A 22,992-nucleotide genomic window follows, 5' to 3' on the forward strand; every position below is an offset into this window, starting at 1 on the left:
AGAAACCATATTTCATTTTAATGAAAATATGAGACTTTGTAATGGCAGTCCAGCACATGTGTAACACTGGCCACCTAATATCTGGCAACTTTAGCCTTGGTGATTTTCTAATTTTAACTTCAGCTGAATAGGGTCAACTAACTGCTTGGATGAAACTGACTATAAATCTGCATACAAAAAAAACCCTACCCTAACTTCAACAAAGAATAACTGCAGACAGGATGTTCACTATGTTGAATTAGCTAACTCAAGCAAGCAAAGTCTCCGCAAGCTGTTTTTTTTCACACCAAAGTAGAATGAAAGAAAACTGGACTTCATAAAAGGCAGCATTTGCTTTAAAGGTTACATGACGTGTAGATGTTTAGTAATAACTGGGCTTTAATGCAGGATTTTCACTGTGCACTGTCAATATGTGCAGTGCAGCCGCAGTGTATTTGTACCTGTTTCCTCCTCCATACACACGGGGGTCCACACACATGTCCAGCTCAGGGGTAGAATCGATGATCTCCTGAAACTCGGACCACTCATCGCTGCTTCCCATACCTGGAAAAACATGACGGAAAAACGAACGGAACTGAACGTTAGACTAGAAACATTTTGATTATAGATTTTTTTTGCACTTTGCACCACTCCAATACTTGGGAGGGAACAAAGGTTGTAGGGCAGAGATCTTCAACAGGGGATCTGTGACCCCTAGGGGGTCCTCAGAGTTAGTGCAGGGGCACCGCCAAATTATTTAAAATATATATATTTTTGAAAGTTTCTTTTTTCAAAATTTAAAATGCCTGAAAATATACATTAATATGAATCCAACATATCAATAGCAAAGATACATTTGTGGATTTTCTTCTTTTTTTTTTTTTTTTTTTACATACTGAAGATAAGCTTACTATAGGTAAAGTAGCCACTACAGTTAAGCTTAAAGATTCACTGTGCCTTCCACATGTATGTTTAATGTTAAAACATGATGCATCCATTCGGCCCAGTTTAATATGCAACTCAATTGTATACAATATATGCAGTAGGGGGTCCCTACTCAGTCTCTCTTTCAGCTAAGGGGTCCCTGGCCTAAAAAAGAACACTGTCGTAGGGCGAATTTTTGACACCCTCTTACCGATGCTGACATTCCTGGTTTCCTGAGAAACCTGCACCTCCATATTCCGGCTGAGTCGCTTGGCACTTTTCCTGCGGTTCCCGGCCCGCATCGCATCAAATTCAGATTGTGGGAGGAAGCCCTCGTTGATGGGGGTGACAGTGGCGGAGGGGACGGAGGAGGTGGGCGTGTTGGACTTGCTTCCTGTGCTGCTGGGTGTGGCCGCCACTGAGTCGGACTCTGATTCATCCTCCTTGGTGGTTTGAGTCGATGACATGGAAGCAAGAGACAAACAGCTTCTTTATGAGAACTATATAGTGATGGCAGGCTCAGGCACTACATTTTTACCTAAAACATCTGCACAACTCATTGTATTTTTAGCATCTGGTGTGACTGGTAGTTTGTTGGCAAAATTAGACAATTATGAATTTCTTGTAAGCAGATCGCATGTTTTGTGGTACAATTCCCTTTAGTTTTCCAGGCTTCATGTTGTCATGAATGATACAATTGATTTACTTATTTTTTTGGTTATTCTGGAAAAGTTAGTTTTGGACATGGATTTCACATTTAAATTCCTAGTGTTAATCTTTGTCAAATTGTGGGCAACTTGGTGTGATGCCAAAAAAATTTAAATGTTCAGTGACTTCTTGATGCATGAAACCCATGAATACAAATAACTTAGCTGTTCTGTGAAAAAATGCTCCATACTGAATTATTTAGGGAAGTTAACAGGTCAAGTAGGTAGCTCAAGTCTTTGAGTTCTGAATTCATCCTCAGTAAAATACTTAAAAAAATGTTGGACTTCACAGGTTGTCCAGCATCTTAAAGTCACTGTCACACATAACATATTCCATTCAACTAGTAACACAACTTAAAATAAGGGTATCTAACTCCTAAAATGTGCACTATAAGCTCAGCTTGTTTTCAAAGCTAAATACCAGGAGAAGCCACAACAACAAAGCAACACTGTCCTCTTTTTGTCCTTACCTTGACTGTTTCTCTCACAGATAAAGCACTAGTTTTAAAAAACAAGGGACATTAAAAACTTAATATTAACTAAAACATGAGTAGAAGCTCTATGATTACACATTTATAAAGAAAACTCAGTGGCTGACTTTTAAGGGTAGCTTTCCAAGTGTTGTGAATAAAATAGTTTCCTAAAAAGTGACACAAGGAGGCATGGGAGGGGAGGTGGTCCGTGTGGTTGTGGCTAGCAGGACAGGCAGCAGTAAGGCCGGCCCCTCCCACTTCCACTCCCCAGGCTGCGGTTGTGGTCACAGAGGAGGACAGGGCCACTGTCTGTCCCACCTGATAGGCAGAGCAGAAGGTCGACTGGCCGAGCTCGCTGACCTGCCAGATGTCTTTCCCGGGCATCATCCTAGCCCCCCCGAGACCCCCACGTACCATGCCCTCGCCGCTGGGGTACAGACTCAATGAAGGCGGGCGCTCCGTTTTGCTGCTGGCAGAGGAGACACAGAGAGGAGTGGAGACTAAAGTGAGACTGATTATTGTTTATTCATTTATTCTATTTATTAATCACTTTTTCTTCTACAGGGCTGGAGCTTTTCCTGGCATGCATTAGATGCAAGGCCCAAAACAACCATTTTGGAAATACGCTTATTCTTATGCTGAGTTAGATGAGAAGATTGATACCACTGTCATGTCTAAGAGCAGGATCAACCTTCTCCTCTAATTCTTGGCAAGAATGTGAATAAGTGTTAAACTGTATGTTTTTGGACTGTGTGGAGAAAACTGGAGCACACATAAAAAAAACACACACAAACATGAGGAAACAGCAAATGCCTGCTCTCAAACCTGCATAAATGTGAAAATAGAGCAAGACAGGGATAGAGATTTTAGGGGAGAGGCAAAATGGCTGATTTACAAGCCCTACAACGAGAAGCAACAGGGGCTTTGAGGGCATGCACTCCAGTCCACCAGGCCAGTCATGAGCTTTCTTAATTTGATGGGCATACAGATGCAAGTCATTCAAAAAGACGGAGTCATCAATACAGACCACTACAGACAGTTTGTAGAAAACTTAACACAGAGAAGCTATCTTAAGATATTCCTATAAAGAGCAATGTACCATACAGGAATTAGTTTCTTGTATGGCTGATTAACTACATGCAGTTTGTTGGTTGTATGATGCCTAAACAAAACTGACTGAAATTGTGTGTGCAGGCTGCCAATCAATGTTTCCACATCTACTTACATCTGCTTGTAAGTTGCTTACATCACAATAATAAATTCTTGTCACAAGCATCAATAACTAATAAAGCAAACGCATGATTGAATTCTTCTTTACACGAGTTTTTGAGGCACGGCAAACATATGAGAAGGGGCATCAACAATTCTTAAGTCACATTTTGAGTCAAAAGCAGGCTGGTTTAGACGGCAGAGCCAAGGTAGGGCCGTGGTAGTACCATGTTGGATTTACCTTTTCCTCCATTTGTGGCGTTGACTGTGCAAACAGCAGCAACAGAGAGCAAGCCAGCAAGACAGACAGACAGACAGACAGACAGACAGATGATTAGAAAAAAACAAGAGACAGGAACATGCCATGAGACATGAAACCACAAACACACACACACAATTTCACCTTTACAAGTTGGCTCCAGTTTTAAAACAATTTTACAATTCTGCACTTTTTCTTCACTTATTCCTATTAAAATGGATAATCCAGATAATCAGCAGCTTGTTAATATGTAATGAATCTTGCAAGACTAATTAGTGTTTATAATGCAACCATAAAAATAATACTAAAAGAATCACAACAAAACACAAACCATCATGAGAAACACCGGCCTCATTCAGGGCTTTGTTTCTAACAGTTGATGACGATTTGTAGGATTACAAATGCCTTGCACAGTGTAGCTGAACAGGTTTTTAAGATACTGTGTGTATAGTGAACACGACTAATCTGCAGCTCAGCTACAGAAGCTGCACCGAATGTCCTCGTCTTGCTTCGTGCTTATACATTTTCAGAACTCATGGGCTGGCCAATTGCTGAACCCTGCAAGCTGGAATATTAAGCCCAAACTTTGTTCTTCTTCTAATGATTAACCACAAGGCTCATTATGGCTGACAGTTTTGTTTGTACATTTCCTCTTTTCTTTGTCAGTGGGTAAAAAGTAGCAGCTGTTCATCATGGCTCCTGACAATCAAATGCCAGCATCAACACAATGAGAATGTTGAAACATGAAAAGCCTAATACATTCATGACAAAAACATGAAACGTTAGCAACAAGACGATGGGTGACAGTCACAATTCAAATCCACACAAAGATATACACATTTACACCCAAAAACACATGCGTAAAACAACTCACGTTCTTCCACAGCCGGGACCTTCTGATTGGCTGTTGCTCCCTGCCTGCTGCAATTTGGACCGCTCTATGTGCTCGACGTACGTCTGGATCATCTGTGATGCACGATGGCAAGAAAAAGAAAAGATGTCAGAAATGAGGGAGAGGAAAACTACATGAGAAAGCAGGAGAGACACCCCTGGACTGGTGTGTAAAGGAGTTGCATGTAAAAGGTTAAAAATGATTTTATTACAAGATTAATTATAATCTACTAAATGTTGGATAACTCTGGATACAATTTTGTGAACAAAAAGGACAATCATATTGTGAGATTATAAAACTCAAAAGGACCATATACTAGGGCTTTTGCTTATTGCTGGTTATTTACTACACATCACATAAGACTTTGTTTTCAATGTTCAAATTGTTTCTCTCCTTTCCAGGCAGCCATTGTTTTCCATTCATTTATAGAGATTTGCTTGTTAGGTGATCCATAACAGTAACAAACATGTCTGCACTTACAAGGGCTTCCTTAGCTGAAACCAATGGCTGCCTGGAATGTAGGATGAAACATTTAAAAGGTAAAACAATATGGTTTAAGAAATGGTCGGCACCAGAGTAAAGCATCTGATTTGTGGAGAAAGGCCTAAAAAAGCAAAACATTGGTATGCTCCTTTACTGCAATATTTTGCCTTATTAAAGGTCCCATGACATGCTGCTTTTTGGATGCTTTTATATAGACCTAAGTGGTCCCCTAATACTGTATCTGAAGTCTCTTTTATATAGACCTAAGTGGTCCCCTAATACTGTATCGGAAGTCTCTTCCCTGAAATTCAGTCTTGGTACAGAATTACAGCTACTAGAGAGTCCCACAATGAGCTTCCCTTAGTATGTGCCATTTCTGTGTCTGTAGCTATTGAGGAGAGAGAGGTTGGGGGTGGGGCCTTGACCAACTGCCACTTTGCTCGTTTGAAAGCCATGATGTCTCTCTCTTTCTCATGGGCAGGCCAAAATCTCTGGGCGGGCAAAGCAGAGAAAGGGGAGGTAACCTTGCTCCTTATGACCTCATAAGGAGAAGATTCCAGATCGGCCCATCTGAGCTTTCATTTTCTCAAAGACAGAGCAGGATACCCAGGGCTCGGTTTACACCTATCGCCATTTCTAGCCACTGGGGGACCATTAGGCAGGCTGGGGGAACTCATATTAATGTTAAAAAACCTCATAAAGTGAAATTTTCATGCCATGGGACCTTTAACATAACAGCTGGGGCATTTGAGGATAATTATATTAACAGTATTCAAATTATTAGTTAACAGGCATGTATGTTTTGTGAATTTTGGATATGGAAATGTAAGAGCTTATGCTAGAAATTAAAGGTCTAGGGACTCCAGTTGAAAAGTTGTTAGGCTGAATGTTTGCTCTTACCTCAGTGTGACGCTGGTGCAGAGCATTGTACTCTTTCTTCATGTCTGATTCTCGCTCCTCCAACCGTGTGACTAGGAGACAGAGAGAGAACAGTTTTTTTTTTTTTTTTAAAACCAGGAGGCACTCTGATAGTTAGAGCAAAGAGCTAACCAATCTTACTCGCCAGTATTTAAGCTATTTACCTGTTTGGGTCTAAACTCCACACAGAAAAACATCTTACAGGTAGATGGCAAAGAAAACAAAACTAAAGAGCCAATCAAATATGCATGCCAGTATTCATAAATTGAACAAAGGCATCATAATCTATGTCTGGGACATTCATCAAGAGCAGCCACGTGTGCACAGTACAGTATATTTTATGGGAACACAGAAGTTTGTGGTAAGGATGTCTGTCCACTTACTCTGGTCAGAATAGTTCTTTGTCTTGAGCTCCTGCTGTTTCGCCTGCAGCTCCAAAAACTCCACCTGCACCTGCAGGTCCTTCTTCTCAGCTTCCAACGCATCCTCAAATTCAATGAATTTCTGATGAAAGAGACATTAACAAAAATTAGGCTGGAAATACACAATCACAAACTGCACTAAAAGTGACAAGTTATACAACACTGTAAGTATTGTATATTGATTTGATTTGAGGAAATCATAAAGAAAAGAACACTGCACACTAAGATTACTATGCTTGTGGTTAATACACAGTATTGTCATGTACTAATGACATTTTTCACAGCAGCGATCACCTTTCAGCGACACCAACTGTGCCGTCTGGCCTGGATGAGTCAAGTGTGGGTGTTTGGGTGAGAAACATGTTATTTTTTAATAAAGCCTTTGCCTCTTACAGAAAGGTTGGAGTTTGTCAACAGCTCTATGAAATACCTCAGTTGGTCCCACTGTGTACTGAGGAACAGGAAAACACAGAGCTGTCTACTTCCCTTTCACATTGCATGTTTTTATGATTATATAAAGCTGTTCACAATGATGCCCTTTTTCAGTGCAGCAAGTCCACAAGGTCTTAATACTGTAATCCTCTGACTGCAGGGAGATTGAACCAGGAATACGCAGCAGATATGCACCACACAAAAAAAGACAATTGCTACAATATGATGACCTTCAGTATGATACAACAACTACTAATAATGATATTTAGCACTGTGGAGAGCAACAACCCCTACTTATTCGTTTGTTTGGATTTGCATCTTATTATCAACCAACAAGCTGAATATTTGAACTTTGCTAAAACTAGTGACCACCATTATGCTGTACAGTAGCAGCAGACCACAGCTTCACGAAATAATACCTTTTGTTGTATCCCCTTGGACTGGGAACACGTCCTGCTGTAATGCCCTTGAAATGCACTCCTCTATCAACCATATTTACCTGCATCAGACACCTAACCTCTCCCATCTCTGCAGTATTTGCTATTAAAATTAATGGTTAAGGAGGTGCAGCATACAGTATGTAGTGGTTTGCTAACTAGAAACTTTTAAAGTGCTCATATTATGCTCATTGTCAGGTTCATAATTGTATTTAGAGGTTATATCAGAACAGGTTTACATGATTTAATTTTCAAAAAACACCATATTTTTGTTGTACTGCACATTGCCGCAGCTCCTCTTTTCACCCTGTGTGTTGAGCTCTCCGTTTTAGCTACAGAGTGAGGCATCACACTTCTGTTCCATCTTTGTTGGGAGTCGCACATGCGCAGTAACTAGGTAAGGACTGCTAGCTAGACAGTTGCAGAGTATGAGGGCGTGCCATGCTAGCAGCTAGGCGAGCATTATAACGTGTTACAAAGTGACGCACGTTTGTCTCTGAAGTAGCAGTGGTGGCCTAAAGGTTAGAGAAGCGAGCTTGTGACCGGGAGGTCGTCGGTTCAATCCCCAGACCGACAGGATAAAATCTGGGTGGGGAAAGTGAAAGAACAGCGCTTGTCCCTCTCTCATTACCACCACTGAGGTGCCCTTGAGCAAGGCCTTTAACCCCAACCGCTCCAGTGGAGCTGCTCGGGGGCCAGCTGATCAGACTGTGGTCCTACTGGGCAGCTTCCAGGTATGAATGTGGAACTGTGTGAATGTGATCAGGGCGTTCCTGCAAAAGAGAGGCTGCCTCTCAGTGAACCTCCCCTGAATAAATAAAGGTTAAATAAAAAAATAAAAATAAAAAAGTAAAGGCTGGACTAAAATAGAATAGTTTATGAACTTCTGTGTTTTCTGTTGGAGATGGTAAGTCCCTTTGGGGTGGGCTTTTTCACTTTGTAAACTTATAGCATGCACAAAAATATATATATACAACCCAATACAGGAAAGGGGAAAATCTAAAAAGCATAATATGAGCACTTTAAAAAACCATAGTGGTGCATTATCAAAAGGACATTTGATTTATGCAGACAATAATTACACAGGTATAATAACACAATGTTTGTGTTTATGGGCTGGACTATTGTGTTATTCTGTCCAGTATGATTAATTCATGAAGTAACCCTATAATTCCTGATTGAAGCTATTGTGCTTTCCTGCCAAACCGTAGCTAAGTGCTTTTGACTGTGATGTGGTCACACTTCCAACTATTTACACTGTGTACTGCCTGAACAGAGAGCGAAGCGACAGTAGCATGTCTCCGTTTGTTTGTGTTTAGTAGAAAAAATCTTAAAGAAAATGTCTCAGGTCACATAGTGGTTGTGGAAAAATGGATTTGTGACCATGTCGAATTTGCAGGTAATATGGATTGAAGCTGATAAGTTAAAATCTGTTTTCCGTGTACAACTGACTAAAGCGAATCACATCAAGAGAATGTGATAAGAGCATGTTCAGAGGCAGATCGGTTACTGTTTATATTTTACTGTCTGTGGAAAGTGTTAGTGATACAAAGTGATGGATCACTCCATCAGGCGGCCTGCAGAACAAAACAGAAAACAATAAAGATGCTACAAAATGGCTGAACTTGTTAAGCACACTTTAGTAACTGTAATTCTGGTTATCTTGGTGACGGCTATATGAGCAGACAGGGAGCTGTGGCTTTGTTTACCATTAGCTTGAGCCTAATAACCTTGTAATCCGATTCCCTTTTTGCTCGTTGTTCCAATGTCTTGTTAGAGGGTGTGTTGTTTTCTGAGATTGTCATACTGCCATTTCTTTGCATTAGCTTTTGCCTCTGTCCGATCTGTGCGTTAAGTCGCCCATGCTGCAGCTTTCTAATCCTCAGTTTCTTTCTCTCTCTCTCTCTCTCTCTCTCTCTTTGCTCTTGTTGTTTTGTCTCTGCTCCTCATAAGCACAAATCAGGCTACAGTGCCAGGCTCCCTCAGTGTGCTCTGTGCACTATTGATTTCCTATGATTCCCCACGCCTCGCACGTTGTCCCATCCCCCATTACCCCTCGGATAGTCAGACAAAACTGTCTCTCTGGTTTTTTGTTCCATTCAAATGCATCACCTAATTGATGAAAAGATGTAAACTTTTCTCACTGGCTGCAAACATAACCTTCCCGAACGACAAAGAAAATCAAGAAACATGATTATATTATATTAAAATCCGACTTGGTTAAATTGCTTAAGATATAAATAAGGCCAAAGCTTAACATTCTATAGGTGTGGGTCCAATATCAATCCCAGTTTTTGCTGAAAGGATCCAGACATAGAAAGTGAAAGAATACAACAATATGCTCGTAAAAACTACTGAGCAAGGCACTTCACAGCCAAGTGCTTCAGTACTGTTGGGCAGTCAGCAGAAGAAAACAGTACCGGCAGCTCCTCTGCGTCAATGTGCCCGTACACTCACTACAACCTTCCCTGGATACAGAAAATAAACATTATAGACCTAATTGATAATGTGATGAAAGGGGAATATAATTCAAATTGTGGACGTGTGTGCCACATATGAAGTTTTTAAATCTAGGTTTTCTCTTGTACGGTGAGCCAAAATGGGTTAGGGGGTTCATTGGACGATAAAAAAAAGAAGCAGGATCAGACACTTGAATGTGTAACAGTTTTTAACTGAAATTGACAATGTCATTTTCAAGATCTCAAGGAAAGATCAAGTATGCTTTTAAAGCATGTTTTATCATTGAGCTAAAACAGACCTTCCCCCAGCTCATTGTCTGATTTAGGTATCAGTTCTGATTTCTATATCCAGTATATATACAGTTATCGTTATCGTTATGGTATTGATTTTGGTATTAATGTTAGGAAAAAAACTAAAACCATGTCTGGACCTGTTGGCATCAGTCACTCCTACTGTTATCTGCATTACCTGTTGGCTTTCAAGTATTAATACTTACAATGCAACCACATTTTTATAATAAAGGATTGTTTCCTGTCATGACATTAAAATAAGCTTAAATATGCTAACACTGAAATGCTAACATGAAGCAGCAAGTCCTCTCTAAATTACCGGCTTAAAGGGAAAACAGACCAGATAACCGACAAAGGGAGGAAACACATTGGGGAGAGCAGATGATGAAACAGACTAAAAGCTGAGCTAAGCTGATACTAGCAGGGCTGCCAGTGATATGCTGAGGCCTCTTTGGATGGGAGCAGGATTAAAGTTGCTTTATGATGCCTACTGGATCCCACGACTGCTGTTACACTGGTCAGAGAAAGGAGGTGGAGCTCGGCCGGTAATGTAATAGCTTCATATGGATTTCCACTTTTGTTGTTTGTGTTCCTGTTCCTGCTGTGTTTTTAAGTGGAAACACCCACTGAGAGTCACACCTACACCATTCATCTGTCAAAGCTGTGCTGACTGTCCCTTTATCACCATATACTGTATGTGCGCTATCATGTCATAACTTTGTATTTGCATATGTATTTACATTTGAGACTTCAGCTCTGCTGTGTGGAAACTCAGGTATAATAAAAAAAGCACAAAAAAGGAATCTAATTTATCTTATTTATTGTAAAAACAGACATGTGCATGTTGTTGTTAGTTAGCATTAATGTTTGCAGTGGTGGAAGCACTGTTAGTAGTTATAATGGTGGCGGTGATAGTAGGAGCAGAAGTAGTTGTGACAGTAACACTGTATGTGCTTTCCTGGAAAGCAGATTTAGATTAAAATTTTGTTTTCTAAATCATTTCCATTTTACAGGACTTTATTCTTTTGCTTTACTACACTTCAAACTTTGCACTGGTGTCTCTTAAGTAGGCCTACACACCTGAGGTTACCTGCTAAAGTAAAACAAAACTTGTACAAAACAAAATGAAATTGTATAATCCTTTGTTATTTTGGTTTGGGTATTATAATGTAGTAAAAGTATTTTTACAAAAGTAAGTAGAGTTTGAGTACATCTTTGAGGTAGGCCTACTTTATAAGCAGTTCTGCTATAAAACTGTATGGCAGGCTTAACTACGTTTATTATAGGGTTATAGATTTTATTTTTAACCGCTTGATAGAAGACAGTGTTAAACATTTGTCAGCAGTGTCTGCAGTGCATGAGACCAAAAATAAGCTCATGTCACAGGCCTAAACATGAGTCACATGTCTGGTGAAACCTCTCAGTTCAGAGAGGGCACCATGACTGAAGGAAGCAGCGTGAAGCTAGATGTGATGATGCGGGTAGAGGCCCATCGAACCGGGGGTGACTCACCTCTTCTGCCTGCTTGCGAAGCGCTTTCTCCCTTTCGTACTGGGTGATGAGCTGCTCGTTGTCCTCTTTCAGCAGCTCCAGCTCTACTTCGTGCTCCTGGTTTTCGGTCAGCACCGCGTCCAGGTTCTCCAGGACGTTCACCACCAGCGGCATCAGCTCCTTCACTACCTCCTCGTCATAGCTGCGGATCAGCCGCTCGAACTCCCGGTAGATGCTGTTGGCCAAACCCGACACGCGCTCCGACATCACGGAGCCGGAGCCGTAGTCGTCCTGGTAGACCACCTCGTCTATCTGCAGCTCCATCATCTTGGCAACTGGAACCGACTTCTGTTTTCCAGATGAGGAGGCTGCGCTCAACCGTTTTTCGGGCCTGTAAGGCGAGACTTTCACAAGGTTTGGATCCGATCACCGCAGAAAAAGGGTGACATTCAATCACAGATTTTCTGCAACTAAAGACACCTATGTCATGTTGCAGCAGGCCAGATTCACTGAACGAACACCGGCTGTTGCTGTGTGTAACGGCGCATAACCTTGAAATTACTGGCTCTAATATTTTGATGTAAAGAGGGCCCCCTCCTCCTCCACCACCAGCCCGTTGTATCGCCTCCAGACGCGGCCCAGCTACTGCTCTCCTCCCGCAGGGAGCATCTGATCCGGGGAGCAGCGGATGTGGAGTGGGCCAGCCTGTGGATCGGCCTTCGTTGAGCCCATGCCCAGGAACGAAATGCCGTCGTCGATGATATTGCACCTGCCTCTCAGCAACCGCAGCCATGGATCCCGGCCATTGCTGGCAGGGGAAATAAATAAATTAATAAATAAATAGGAGTAAATAAATAATCTAACGCTCTCGATCCCCGCCGACTCCCGATCCACCACTATAGGCCTAATATCGTTTCCTCCATGTTTTGTTCCCCCTTCCAGCGGGCGGCCGACGCTGCTGGCCAGGCTCGGGCGTTGATGGTGATGTCTCCCTATGGGAGAGGCTCTCCCTGCTGTTCAGATGGAGGAGCCAGCTGACCGACTCTGGCTGACGTCACACCGTCTGCATTGAGCTAGCGACACCATAGTCACTCCTGCGTCAAGTCAGGAAAATAATACCGGAAGTCACCTCCACGATTTCAGAATAAAGCTACAAACTCTGATGACTTGATGACTGATACATGCTCAGCTTTTCTTAATGATGTCAAAACAACACCGTTTTTAAAAAGGGAGTGGCACACCAATTTTACACATGAAACATGCTGACTGTTACACATCCTGTGAAAGATAATATCTTCGGTGGCTCTGGCTGGAGCTTTCTAAAGTAAATAACCCTGATGTTTTCACCACATTCATCTTGGTTTGGGTTTGGAGACTAAACTTTTTTTTTAAATGGCAAAGCCTTTGTTACAAACTTGTGGAGTTTCAAAGAAGTTTGTCAGGCAGGGAGGGTGAAATAAATCAGTGTGCCACTTGTTGCATCATGGGAAATGTATGGGATTCAATGTTTCTGAAGCTTGACCCATTCTAAGTTCTGAATATCAGGATATTTCAGCCCCTGCTGCATCAATTTTGACAATAAAAAAAAAAGTCACTCTTTTGTGATAGGCTAATTGAAGTGCTATGCTTCATACGATCGTCATTTGAATTGTTAGCTCTCTATCCTTAAAAACTACTCCATTCCTAATGAGCTCATTTATTATTACCTCTTCATAGACACTAGACAATTCTATGTTATTGTACGTTAACAATATTTTTTGAATAAAGATCTCCCTAATATATAATCGTCAACCAATATATAATACTCAACCAATTACTTTGGCGCTTAAAGACTGTCTTCATTAATATACTATTCTACATCATACATTTATATTACTAAATTTAAGGTCTGGGATTTTATGTACTCACCGCTTGAAATACTTCTTTCCATATGGTTTTGAATTGGGTTAGTTTGTTCTTCTGTATAGCCAGTGTCTGAAAAACATGGTAACATTCTTAAATCAGAAGTGAACATACATGTAACATCTCATGTTAGAGCCGTATTTAGGATTTTAAAATTACTGGGGTCAGGCGTCCAAATTCCCCTGGTGCAACCCAAGAAATTAGACACCAAAACATTTACTACATTTTAACTTATTTTTCAGTTATTGATATATTTCTTCAGTTCTATTTCATGTAACTTATTTCCCTTTATGGTGATCTAAATACCAAATTCTAATAAACAATACTGAGGGCGTGACCTCAGTGTTCTCAATAGTAGCTTACAGCTCTGTCTTTTGTGTTTGGGTATGCAGTCACGTTTGCCAATAGTTTTATTTTGGAAGATGAAACCGGAAGTTGTAACTATCTTCGTAGCCCACTTGACCCAGGTCCGCAGCAGTACATGGTGCTAGAATTTAATAATAATGACAATGCACTCTCCAAAAATGAAATACTGTAAAATGCTATGCAATCCAGAAACGTCCACAAACAAAAGCGAGTACACATGATTAGGCCATACAGAACCTTATTGATAGATTAATTTAAAGTTAAAATTTGGCAGCCCATTTTAACAGATAGCCTACTGTTTCGCACTTGACAGAATACTGAAAAATACTGAACTACACCAGACAAAACAGCTCTGTTCCTGAAAGTCAGTACTCAGTTTGGTTATTTAGTAAATACTGATAAAAGTTCAGCTCAGGAGGCAGAATCAAACATCATGGTTCAAGACGCTGGAAAAAGGCAGCAAGTACCTTACAATATTTATTTAACCTAATGATGAATTATCTTTTACTAACTACAGTATACATAATCAGGAATATTATAAGTATAAGAGTGCTCATCCAGAATCTGCATGATTTAAGTGGGCATCATTTGCTTCAAAAATATGATGCTGACGTGAATGTCTGCTACTCATTTAAAATAAATGATAGCTTGGATCATTAAGCATACCAGCAGCTACATATTTAAAATGAATGCAGAAAGAGATACAATAAGAGTTAGGCTCAATTAACATTTCTGAATGTTTTTGCCGCCTGGGTGCAATTTAAAATATGATCAGAAAAGAGATTACCTCCTCATTATATTCCAATGACAAGACAAGATGTGGAGGAATTCAGCTTTCCACGGTCAGACTTTTATCATTAGGTACTTGCTGCAAATGCACCTGACTCTGCAAAAGAGATGAATAGAGTCAGTACAGTACAATATCTTTCTTCAGTGGACATTCCCATCATTAGCATTAAGAGGGATGAATATCTCCAGTTGGCATATGATATTAAAGTAAATACTGTACACATGAAAACCAATAGGATGTTAAAATAAACAAAGTAACATTACTGGATGTATTAGAAAAAGTATATTAGCACGCAAACAAGAACGCTTATCACAAAAAGATCAGCTTTCGAAGATGGTCTTGTTATATTTTTTGCTTGCCTTTTAAAGAAAACTTTACACTTCCTGTAACATTATTTACAAATGTAGACTGTTCTTCCCTGTATAAGATTAGTTTGAAATGTATGCTCAACAAGACTAATGCCTTAACAAAAGAGGGAAGGGTTCCGCATCAAGATCACACAGATAGGACGTGAAAAAAAAGGGAAGGCGTTGAGAGCAAATTTCTTTCATTTTAACTTTCAGTCTGACAAGTGTAGCTAAGGCTATTGTTTGCCGTGGAGAGGACAACAATGGAGACAAAAACTGGTCAATGAAGCATAAAAACTGCAGATAAAGGACACATTTCTAACAGCACCACAACCAAATTTAAAAATAGTAAATACTTAAAAATACTCACATGGGGCTCTTTAAACTGCCACTTTAAAAAGGGAGACGGCAGTATTAACGTACAATATGCAATAGTCAGACAGTCTTCAGTTGTTCTTATTTCATTCAGTAGGTGGCAGTGAAATACTTACAATATTTACATTTCACACCATTCATCAGTTTTCTTTAGAGGCTCAGTAGAAGGTGGGTGGCCTACTAATCCTTGTATTGAACCAAAAGTGGATAAAGCAGATGTAAACTTACATGAACTTGGATAAACCTGGTTTGTATGTGTCAGCATGTAAAAATTACTAGACCTCTGTTTGTTAATTGGAAACTAAAAATCTTATTTAAAGCATTATACTGCAAATCTTATCACCCAGGTAAAAAGTTACAATAAGCAGAAACAATTAATGCAGTATAGAGAAAATAAGCACAATAACCTCATACTGAATTTCTTCAGAGAATCTGGAAACTAATGTGACTTACTCGAGTAACTTGGGATTTCCACCTATGGATCACTTGTCCTATGTCTAAGCCTAAAATGTACCATATGCCATTATGTACTATCATTCAGTCAACAGAGACACGAGTTGTTTATCGGTCTTCCTCTCATATCACACAAGTGCACCGTAATCAAGGTTGAAGAGGTTAAGCAATTGCCTAGTTTTCCTAATACCTTATTAAACATTAGTTCTACTCTTACAGACACGCTGCGTGTGAAAGAAGCTTTGGTTACTCAAGATGCTGGTCACAATGGTCCAAGCAATCAGCCAAAACTCATTCCTCACCAATGCAGTCATTCTCACCCACAATTTTTAGCACAAAAATATGCTGAGTGTGAAATTTTAATTTCAAGGCTGACATTATGTACAAGAAATAGCCCCTTTCTTGCCTGCAGTCTCTGGCCTTCGTTTTTTTTTTGTAAATGTGTGCTTCAGTATCACTTTTCTTTTAAGCTATAAATGTTTATCAATACTTAATATAATGTAACATAAGGAGACCTTGTTTTCCAGGTAACATACAAATAGGACTATACCCATCTCAGTGCCACTACTCACATGCACAAACATTTTGTCTGCTCTTTTAGACGGTTACTTAAAATGAAAGAAATAACAGTACTGCAAATTCCAATGTGGAATTCCACAGCAAGAACTACATTTTACACCCAGGCATAAAGTGGCTATTTTGTCTCCAAACAAGCAACTTGCAAAGAGAGGTGCCAAAGGGAAAAAAACTAGACAAAAGGACCAGTGTCAGGGATTCAAGAATTAACTATAAATTTGGAGCAGATAAGACTTAGTTTGTAGGTCACATTTACACTGATCCAGACAAACATTTAACACAGTATGCATAGTATTTCCATTTCTGGAAAGTAAATTCAAACTAAAGTATTTCACCACTTTTTAGTCATTAAATCTCAAACCGAGAGAAAAAGTGTTATTGCTATGTTTTTAGAAAGTAAACAAGATGAGCAAACTTTAAATGCAAAACAGTTTTATTGCAATACACAGGATCTTCTTCTGCTGTGCTCATTGCCTGCCAGGCACATCAACACACTGGGGACAGGCTGGCACCAGAATACCATGAATGTGCATCGTGAAGTGAGTGAAAAGGTGATTATCAATGAGCCCACCTGGACTCAGGTAGGCCACGCGCTGGTCCAGAGTTCACTTATCTTCAGCCGTTTTAATTTAAAACATAAACAGAGGCCTACCCCAAGCAAAAAAGGCATGTTCTCAGATAAAGCAAGCAATGACGACAAAGCAGAGAAGTACCTGCACAATACATCCGCATACAATCAAAATGGAATTTTCTTTAAGGAAGCAGAAACATTTGGGAGTCAACAATTGCATTCATCTTTGTTTCAAAGTAAATTTTTGGCATCTATCCTTTAACAGACTTTGAGTTCTGAAAGCAGATCATGAATGTTGGACACGTTGAAATGAAGGGATAATTCATGAGGAGTTCAACACTATTATTTAGTAAAATTGACAGGTTTTATGTAGTCATCCAATCAGGATCCAGCAACATAAAAGGTGGCACTAGTGGAACTCCCTGAAACATTATACATTGGTGAGAAGATCTATTCACCCCCTTCTGATTGAAGGCCGACACATTAAGGATTTAAAATGAGCACCTTGAAATTTGAGCAAATGTCTGATTTTTTTACTCAAGGATTTTCGTTTCACATCAATCACTGTTTAAAGCTGAACATTGTACAAGCACTCGGATGTCTTAACCACACTTGAGATGCAAAAACGTTTTCAAAATGACAAACTGTGCCTTAAACCAAACTACATCTACAAACAAACGGTGAAATTAGTAACCACAATACTGAGATTGATAGTGTCACAGTTAAAGTGATTAGGTAATAGCGAGCCTGTTGATTGGTGATTGAATGATCGCAGGTTTCATTGAAGGACAATATGACGAATTGGACAAAGAGCTGGAAACCAGAAATAGGGCTCAAAGTGCATGAAGTTGAGGACAACATATTTGAATAGGAATCTGGTGAGAAGAACAAAAAATCCTGCTCTGTGTTTAGATGTACAGGTGAAATAACCGTGGGGTGTTGGAATGAAAGAAGATTAACAGGGGAGCAGACAAGGCGCGTATGGACACAAACAAGAGTAGAGGTGCGTTCAGCTGATCAGTAGAATACCACACTAGACTTTCCTCCAGGGGGGTTGAGAACCCTGTTGTGAGAGCGAGGCTTGGGTCCAAGATGAGGCTCGTGGTTCTTCAGCTCACCAGTCACCTCTTTCTCAACAGGAGGTGAAGAAGAGAAAGAAGGGGACTGGGGCTTGGGCTCAGGCTCTTGAGGGGCCGAGACAACAGCAGGCTCTTCTTTGGCTGGCATGGGAGCTGGGGGGGCAGCTTCCACCTTCCCTTCAGGTTGGCTGACCTTGGCTTCAAGTGCTTGAACAGGAAGAATAAATAAATAAATTAAGAGCCTTACAGAAATGCCAGAATAGAATTTTATCCTAAAAGTAACACTAAGAAAAAGAAGACCTAACTATTTTCTAATGCCTGTGATCTACATAACAAGACTCTTGAACAGAGGTACTTTCAAAGCTACAGTGAGTAGGAAGACTCAGTATAAAACAAATTCCCCCCAAAAAGATTTCACATGGACATTTTCCTTTATGTAACTTACATGGTGATGATTCAGGTCCCACACTTAGATTGTCCTGTAAAATAAATAAAGAATATCGATATAGCATAGTACCGCAATATTTTCCATGGCAATACTGTATCGATACACGGATGCAAAGTATCGATCTTTTATTATATAAATTACACATGAGAATTTAACGTTTTGGTACTAGAATAATAAAATTGCTTTTTCAGCCCACTAGATGGAAAACTGAAAGGAGATGAATTAACAGCAAAATGCATTTTTCTCTCTTTTTTTATTTAGATAAAACATGTTGACAGTTTTCCTTTGGGGACATTTGAAGTTGGGAAAAGGGTAATAAATTGCAATATATCGCAGAATATCGCAATGTGTTTAAAATCGCAATAATATTGTATCATGACAAAAGTGTTGTAATATCGAATCGTGGGGCCTCTGGTGATTCCCACCCCTAGTAAATCACTGAAAAGACTTAACACTTCTTCATGCTACTAGAATAAAGCTAAAGCAGCTGCTCAAATTCTGGAAAACAGTGCAACTTCCACGACCAAGGGTCCTATCTAACCCCTATATGTGCTGCATTCCTGCAGTGGCGTGGCCACCGGAGCAATCACGGCCACTCAAGACAACGCTTGTGATTCCACCAGCCACGACACACAGCGTCTCCCAGAAGAGGCTCTCTGCTCCGCTAAAAATACACGCTAGGTCTATTTTTGATGGAGCAGCGGGTGTCGCACAGGCCAGGCAGGAAGTGGATGGAACAGCTAGAGCATTCGGTCATTTTCAAAATAAACACTGTGCAGACTACTGTTCGCGTATCACATCACTAGTACACCATTTTAACTAAAACACAGCGACAAGTCGTTGATCCAGGTTGTTCATAACTGGACTAAATGAACGAAACCATTAAACTACTACTTCTTCCTTTCCAGGCTGCAAGTGGACAGTTGTATGTAATACAAACACCATCACCAACCTCAACATGTTTACAGAAAACCTTTAGGTTTGGTCTCAGGAGTCTAAGCAAACAATACTCTGGTTGCACAAACACTATTGACCCATGGGGAAGACAGATTGATATTGGACCGTAACTGCACAGTGGTAAGTAGACAAATATTATACATACATACATACATACATACATACATACATACATACATAAAAATAAACAAAAAAGTAAAATCCAAAAGTCTAAGTGGAATATAAAATGTAGGTGCATGGCCTACCTTTGGCTTATTTGGGTGGCTTCGGTTCTGGCTTTGAGCAGGTGCACTCTCCGCAGCACCGAATATGTTGCTGGATGGTCCACCAGGAGGTTTGGGTCTCTGTTGCCGAGCTGGAGGTTCAGGTTCCCCAAATATTCCGCTAGTCTTCCCACCTACATAAAAAGTATTAAAGGTGTTTGTTAAGTTTTGAAGCAGTGACAGCGTCATCATGACACTTTTGATTGGCTAGTGGACTGCACTGTGCATTTGGTGGTCCTGCAGATGTATGACACTGTGGCTGAATCTACTCTATGGTTATGAGATTAAGAAATAGATTGACATTGGAATGGTGCTTTTTCATGGCCGGCCCCCCCCCCACCACCACCATACCATGCACATAAGAAAATTATAGTGTCCCATACTGTACTCATTCTACAGTGGCAGCAATTCACTGACCATTTAAGGGATGCCAATGCCACAGTGAAAATAAGCAGATATGGCAGTCAGGGTGACTCGGCAATCCCTGTCTGAAAACTCAGACCCTTTTTCAATACTCAATGACAACAACCTGAACAAAATTATAAACGCAACACTCAAAGATCTAAGACTTTTTCTATGTACACAAAAAGCTTACTTCTCTCAAATATTGTTCACAAATCTGTGTTAGTGATCACTTCTCCTTGTGGCATATCAAGATGCTGATTAGACAGCATTGGTTATTGCACTAGTGTGCCTTAGGCTGGCCACAAAACGTGCAGTTTTACTGTATTGGTAAAGTGCTAAATGCCATCGAAATGTGAGCATTTGCCTACTCAAGTCGGTTACAGCGATGAACTGAGAGAGAGAGAGAGAGAGAGAGAGAGAGAGAGAGAGAGAGAGAGAGAGAGAGAGAGAGACTGGTTTTCGGACCTGGCCCCCACACCCCAATACAGTAAAACTGCACATTTTAGAGTGGCCTTTTATTCTGGCCAGCCTAAGGCACATCTGTGCAATAATCATGCTGTCTAATCAGCATTTTGATATGCCACACCTGTAGGGGTGTGAATCACCAGAGGCCTTACGATACGATATCATCATAATACTTATATCACGATACGATATTATTGTGGTTTTAAACATATTGCAATATTCTGCGATATATTGTAATTCAATAACTTTTTTCCAACCTCAAATTTTTCCCAATTTCAAATTATGTCCCCAAAAAGAAACTCCAATCCAAAGAAATCTGTTATATCTAAAAAAAAAAAAAAAGATACATTTCTCTGTTTATTCATCTCACTTCAATTGTATTGCTGCAAAATCAGATTGTCAAGCAGACAAACTGACCAACACATATACATATAATAAAAGATCGATACTTGGCGTCTGTGTATCGATACAGTACTGCCACAGAAAATATTGCGATACTATGCTGTATCAATTTTTTTCCCCACCCCTACACATCTGTGAGGTGGATGGATTATCTCAGCAAAGGAGAAGTGCTCACTAACACAGATTTAGACAATTGTGAACAATATTTGAGAGAAACAAGTCTTTTGTGTACTTAGAAAACATCTTAGATCTTTGACTTCAACTCATCAAAAATGGGGGCAAAAACAAGTGTTGCGTTTATAATTTTGTTCAGTGTACAACTGAAAATATACTTGACTATACCATATTTTACCAGGATTACATCCATGTAGACAACCGTGAAAGTGTATACTGTAATTATCACATCATAGTAACAGTTTTCACACCCTGTTTTTTACTGGCCTGCCTCTGCACATCAAGCCCCGACAAGCTGGTCTGACCTGGAGGATTGGAGCGTTTGGGTACACACTGGGACTCCTCTGCTGGAGCAAAAACTTTAGAGGCCATCTTATTAGGTCTTCTTGATGCTGCAGAGTCATCTTCATATCCACCAAACAGGTTACTGGAGCCACCTCCAGGAGGCTGCAACACCCTGCAGGAGATGAAAGATTACAGTACCATTTTTGTAGGATCCTATACAATGTATTTATCCAAGTCTAATTTTAATCAATTACCCTGCGCAGGCCCTGGCAAAGACAGACTTCAAATAGAGATAGATGATTTTCACCGGTTTACTTGGAATCATAAAAGTAAACACGTCAAAATTAAAGAGTGGACAATAGCTAATGTATTAAGAGAACCGTTGAGTCTTAGTTTCAGGTAAACTGAACGGTAAGAAACAGTCATTTTGCACTCTAACACACAAAGAGGACAAATAGAAATCAGAAGGTAACTTGGGTATAAATATGGTATGCTACAGAACATCCGACAACTTGAGCCAACGCAGCCAAATGACAGGTTATTTGATTATATATATATATATCGGGAATGGTGCCATACGTCTGAAAACTCTAGCTTGTTAGAATTGACGCTATAGTTTCTCAACATACGTGAACTGTACTATTTAGCGGAGCTGACGCTTTCGAGTCAGTAAGAAGAAACTGAATCTGACCTAGAACAATCTGGCCGCAACGCCGTTGTTGTCGAGTACAAAGAAGAGCAGTGAGTGGCTTTCGAACACTTCCGCAGGCGCAGCGGACAACGCCTGGTCGGTTAGCTTTAAAGCTAATTCTTGACTCTTAAGTTTGCTAACGCAAGACAACTCAAACTAAGCTAGCTCGAGTTGAGCGCCAACACAGATGTTTGGCTTAGCGATGTGCTAGCTTTATGTTTGAAGGCATTAGCAGAAAAAGTGATGGTGCAAAAAGCTACGAAAGCTCCTGTCATATAGCTAATGTTAACGTTAACCTACGTTAAGATAACTAACATTAGCTAGCTGACCGAGCGACTGCCTACCCTCGAAGTAAGACAATGTTGGCCATTTCTTACACAGATAACCAAGCTACACGACTATATTATTCACCTTGAACTTGGTTTTGTACCAGTATCCAACCCTTGAAACATGTTTGTCGAAGTCATAGTGGGTTTTGAGCCTTCAAGTTTCCGAAGACAACTTCGTCAGTTTGCCAACTGGACTGGAGAAAGTTCCTCCTGTTTGCGCATGCCCAGCAAAACTCCGTGGTGAAGAATTTAAATCCACCCAAGGATGACGAATATAACTGGTCCACTGTCAATCTGATGCGGTGCGCTCGTTTCATTTCACCTGGTACACCTCAAGAAAAGATTGATTACGTATCCATTGCGTGAAGTATTTTGAGACAAAATTGTTCTTTGGAAACAACAGTACTGAAGCCACTGATTTGTGTGTTACATACTTTAGCACATGCAATATTTTAAACATGTCGTATAGAATGTAAACGAATAACTCCGCCCTGCTGGTCTGTCATAGAGCCGATGCACTTTGTGACAACGGTGGCGCCCATATGGTCTGAACAAAAGCAACGTGGGCTTAATCTAAGATTTGGTACTGTAACTGTTATTGAATTAAAAGCAATTTGTACCATATTTTGTGTGCTTTCTAGTTGGCGCGTTGTAAGCCAATGTTTTGTTGCCAGCCCTAAATATCAGATTGATTCCGCTAGCCGGTTGTTTTTCGGCGTACGCCAGGATAAAATTCTA

At 40.2% G+C, this 22,992-nt stretch overlaps 2 protein-coding genes across 24 annotated transcripts in view; both read right to left on the minus strand.

Moving 5' to 3' along the window:
- mapk8ip3 (mitogen-activated protein kinase 8 interacting protein 3) overlaps nucleotides 1-12,437 on the minus strand; it is a 29,070-nt gene extending 16,633 nt beyond the window's left edge. For 8 of the 22 annotated variants that reach the window (XM_039824542.1, XM_039824544.1, XM_039824526.1 and 5 more), the window contains exons 1-8: nucleotides 11,398-12,435; nucleotides 6,228-6,348; nucleotides 5,827-5,897; nucleotides 4,426-4,517; nucleotides 3,534-3,557; nucleotides 2,402-2,552; nucleotides 1,115-1,346; nucleotides 441-543 (exon numbers count right to left, since the gene is read on the minus strand). In XM_039824542.1, coding sequence (XP_039680476.1) covers nucleotides 441-543; nucleotides 1,115-1,346; nucleotides 2,402-2,552; nucleotides 3,534-3,557; nucleotides 4,426-4,517; nucleotides 5,827-5,897; nucleotides 6,228-6,348; nucleotides 11,398-11,703 — 1,100 coding nt within the window. In that variant the 5' untranslated portion in view covers nucleotides 11,704-12,435. Of the gene's footprint in view, nucleotides 1-440; nucleotides 544-1,114; nucleotides 1,347-2,401; nucleotides 2,553-3,533; nucleotides 3,558-4,425; nucleotides 4,518-5,826; nucleotides 5,898-6,227; nucleotides 6,349-11,397 lie in introns of all 22 variants that reach the window. The other 14 variants (XM_039824541.1, XM_039824540.1, XM_039824525.1 and 11 more) reach the window with 11 other exon arrangements.
- A 4,163-nt stretch (nucleotides 12,438-16,600) lies between these two features.
- jpt2 (Jupiter microtubule associated homolog 2) lies at nucleotides 16,601-22,499 on the minus strand. Of its 2 annotated transcripts, none has more exons than XM_039824549.1 (5): nucleotides 22,337-22,499; nucleotides 21,201-21,406; nucleotides 19,486-19,637; nucleotides 18,281-18,314; nucleotides 16,601-18,042 (listed from the first exon to the last, which is right to left on the minus strand). In XM_039824549.1, exons 1-5 carry the CDS (start codon nucleotides 22,390-22,392, stop codon nucleotides 17,774-17,776), a joined length of 717 nt encoding a protein of 238 aa, XP_039680483.1. In that variant the 5' UTR covers nucleotides 22,393-22,499; the 3' UTR covers nucleotides 16,601-17,773. The 2 variants fall into 2 exon arrangements, with proteins under 2 accessions (XP_039680483.1, XP_039680484.1); XM_039824550.1 differs by having other exon boundaries at nucleotides 21,255-21,406; nucleotides 22,337-22,494.
- Nucleotides 22,500-22,992: the final 493 nt, after the last annotated feature.

This window comes from Perca fluviatilis, chromosome 15, assembly GCF_010015445.1.
Source record: "Perca fluviatilis chromosome 15, GENO_Pfluv_1.0, whole genome shotgun sequence".
In the NCBI taxonomy this organism is placed as follows: Eukaryota; Metazoa; Chordata; class Actinopteri; order Perciformes; family Percidae; genus Perca; species Perca fluviatilis.

Bases quoted from the DNA above. Each gene is read 5' to 3' on its own strand.
- jpt2 (XM_039824549.1), bottom strand. From the start codon at position 22,392: ATGACTTCGACAAACATGTTTCAAGGGTTGGATACTGGTACAAAACCA. The intron at 18,315-19,485 runs GTAGGCCATGCA...TTTATTTTACAG, and splicing joins GCCACCCAAATAAGCCAAAG to GACAATCTAAGTGTGGGACC. The intron at 18,043-18,280 runs GTAAGTTACATA...TTCCTGTTCAAG, and splicing joins GGGACCTGAATCATCACCAT to CACTTGAAGCCAAGGTCAGC.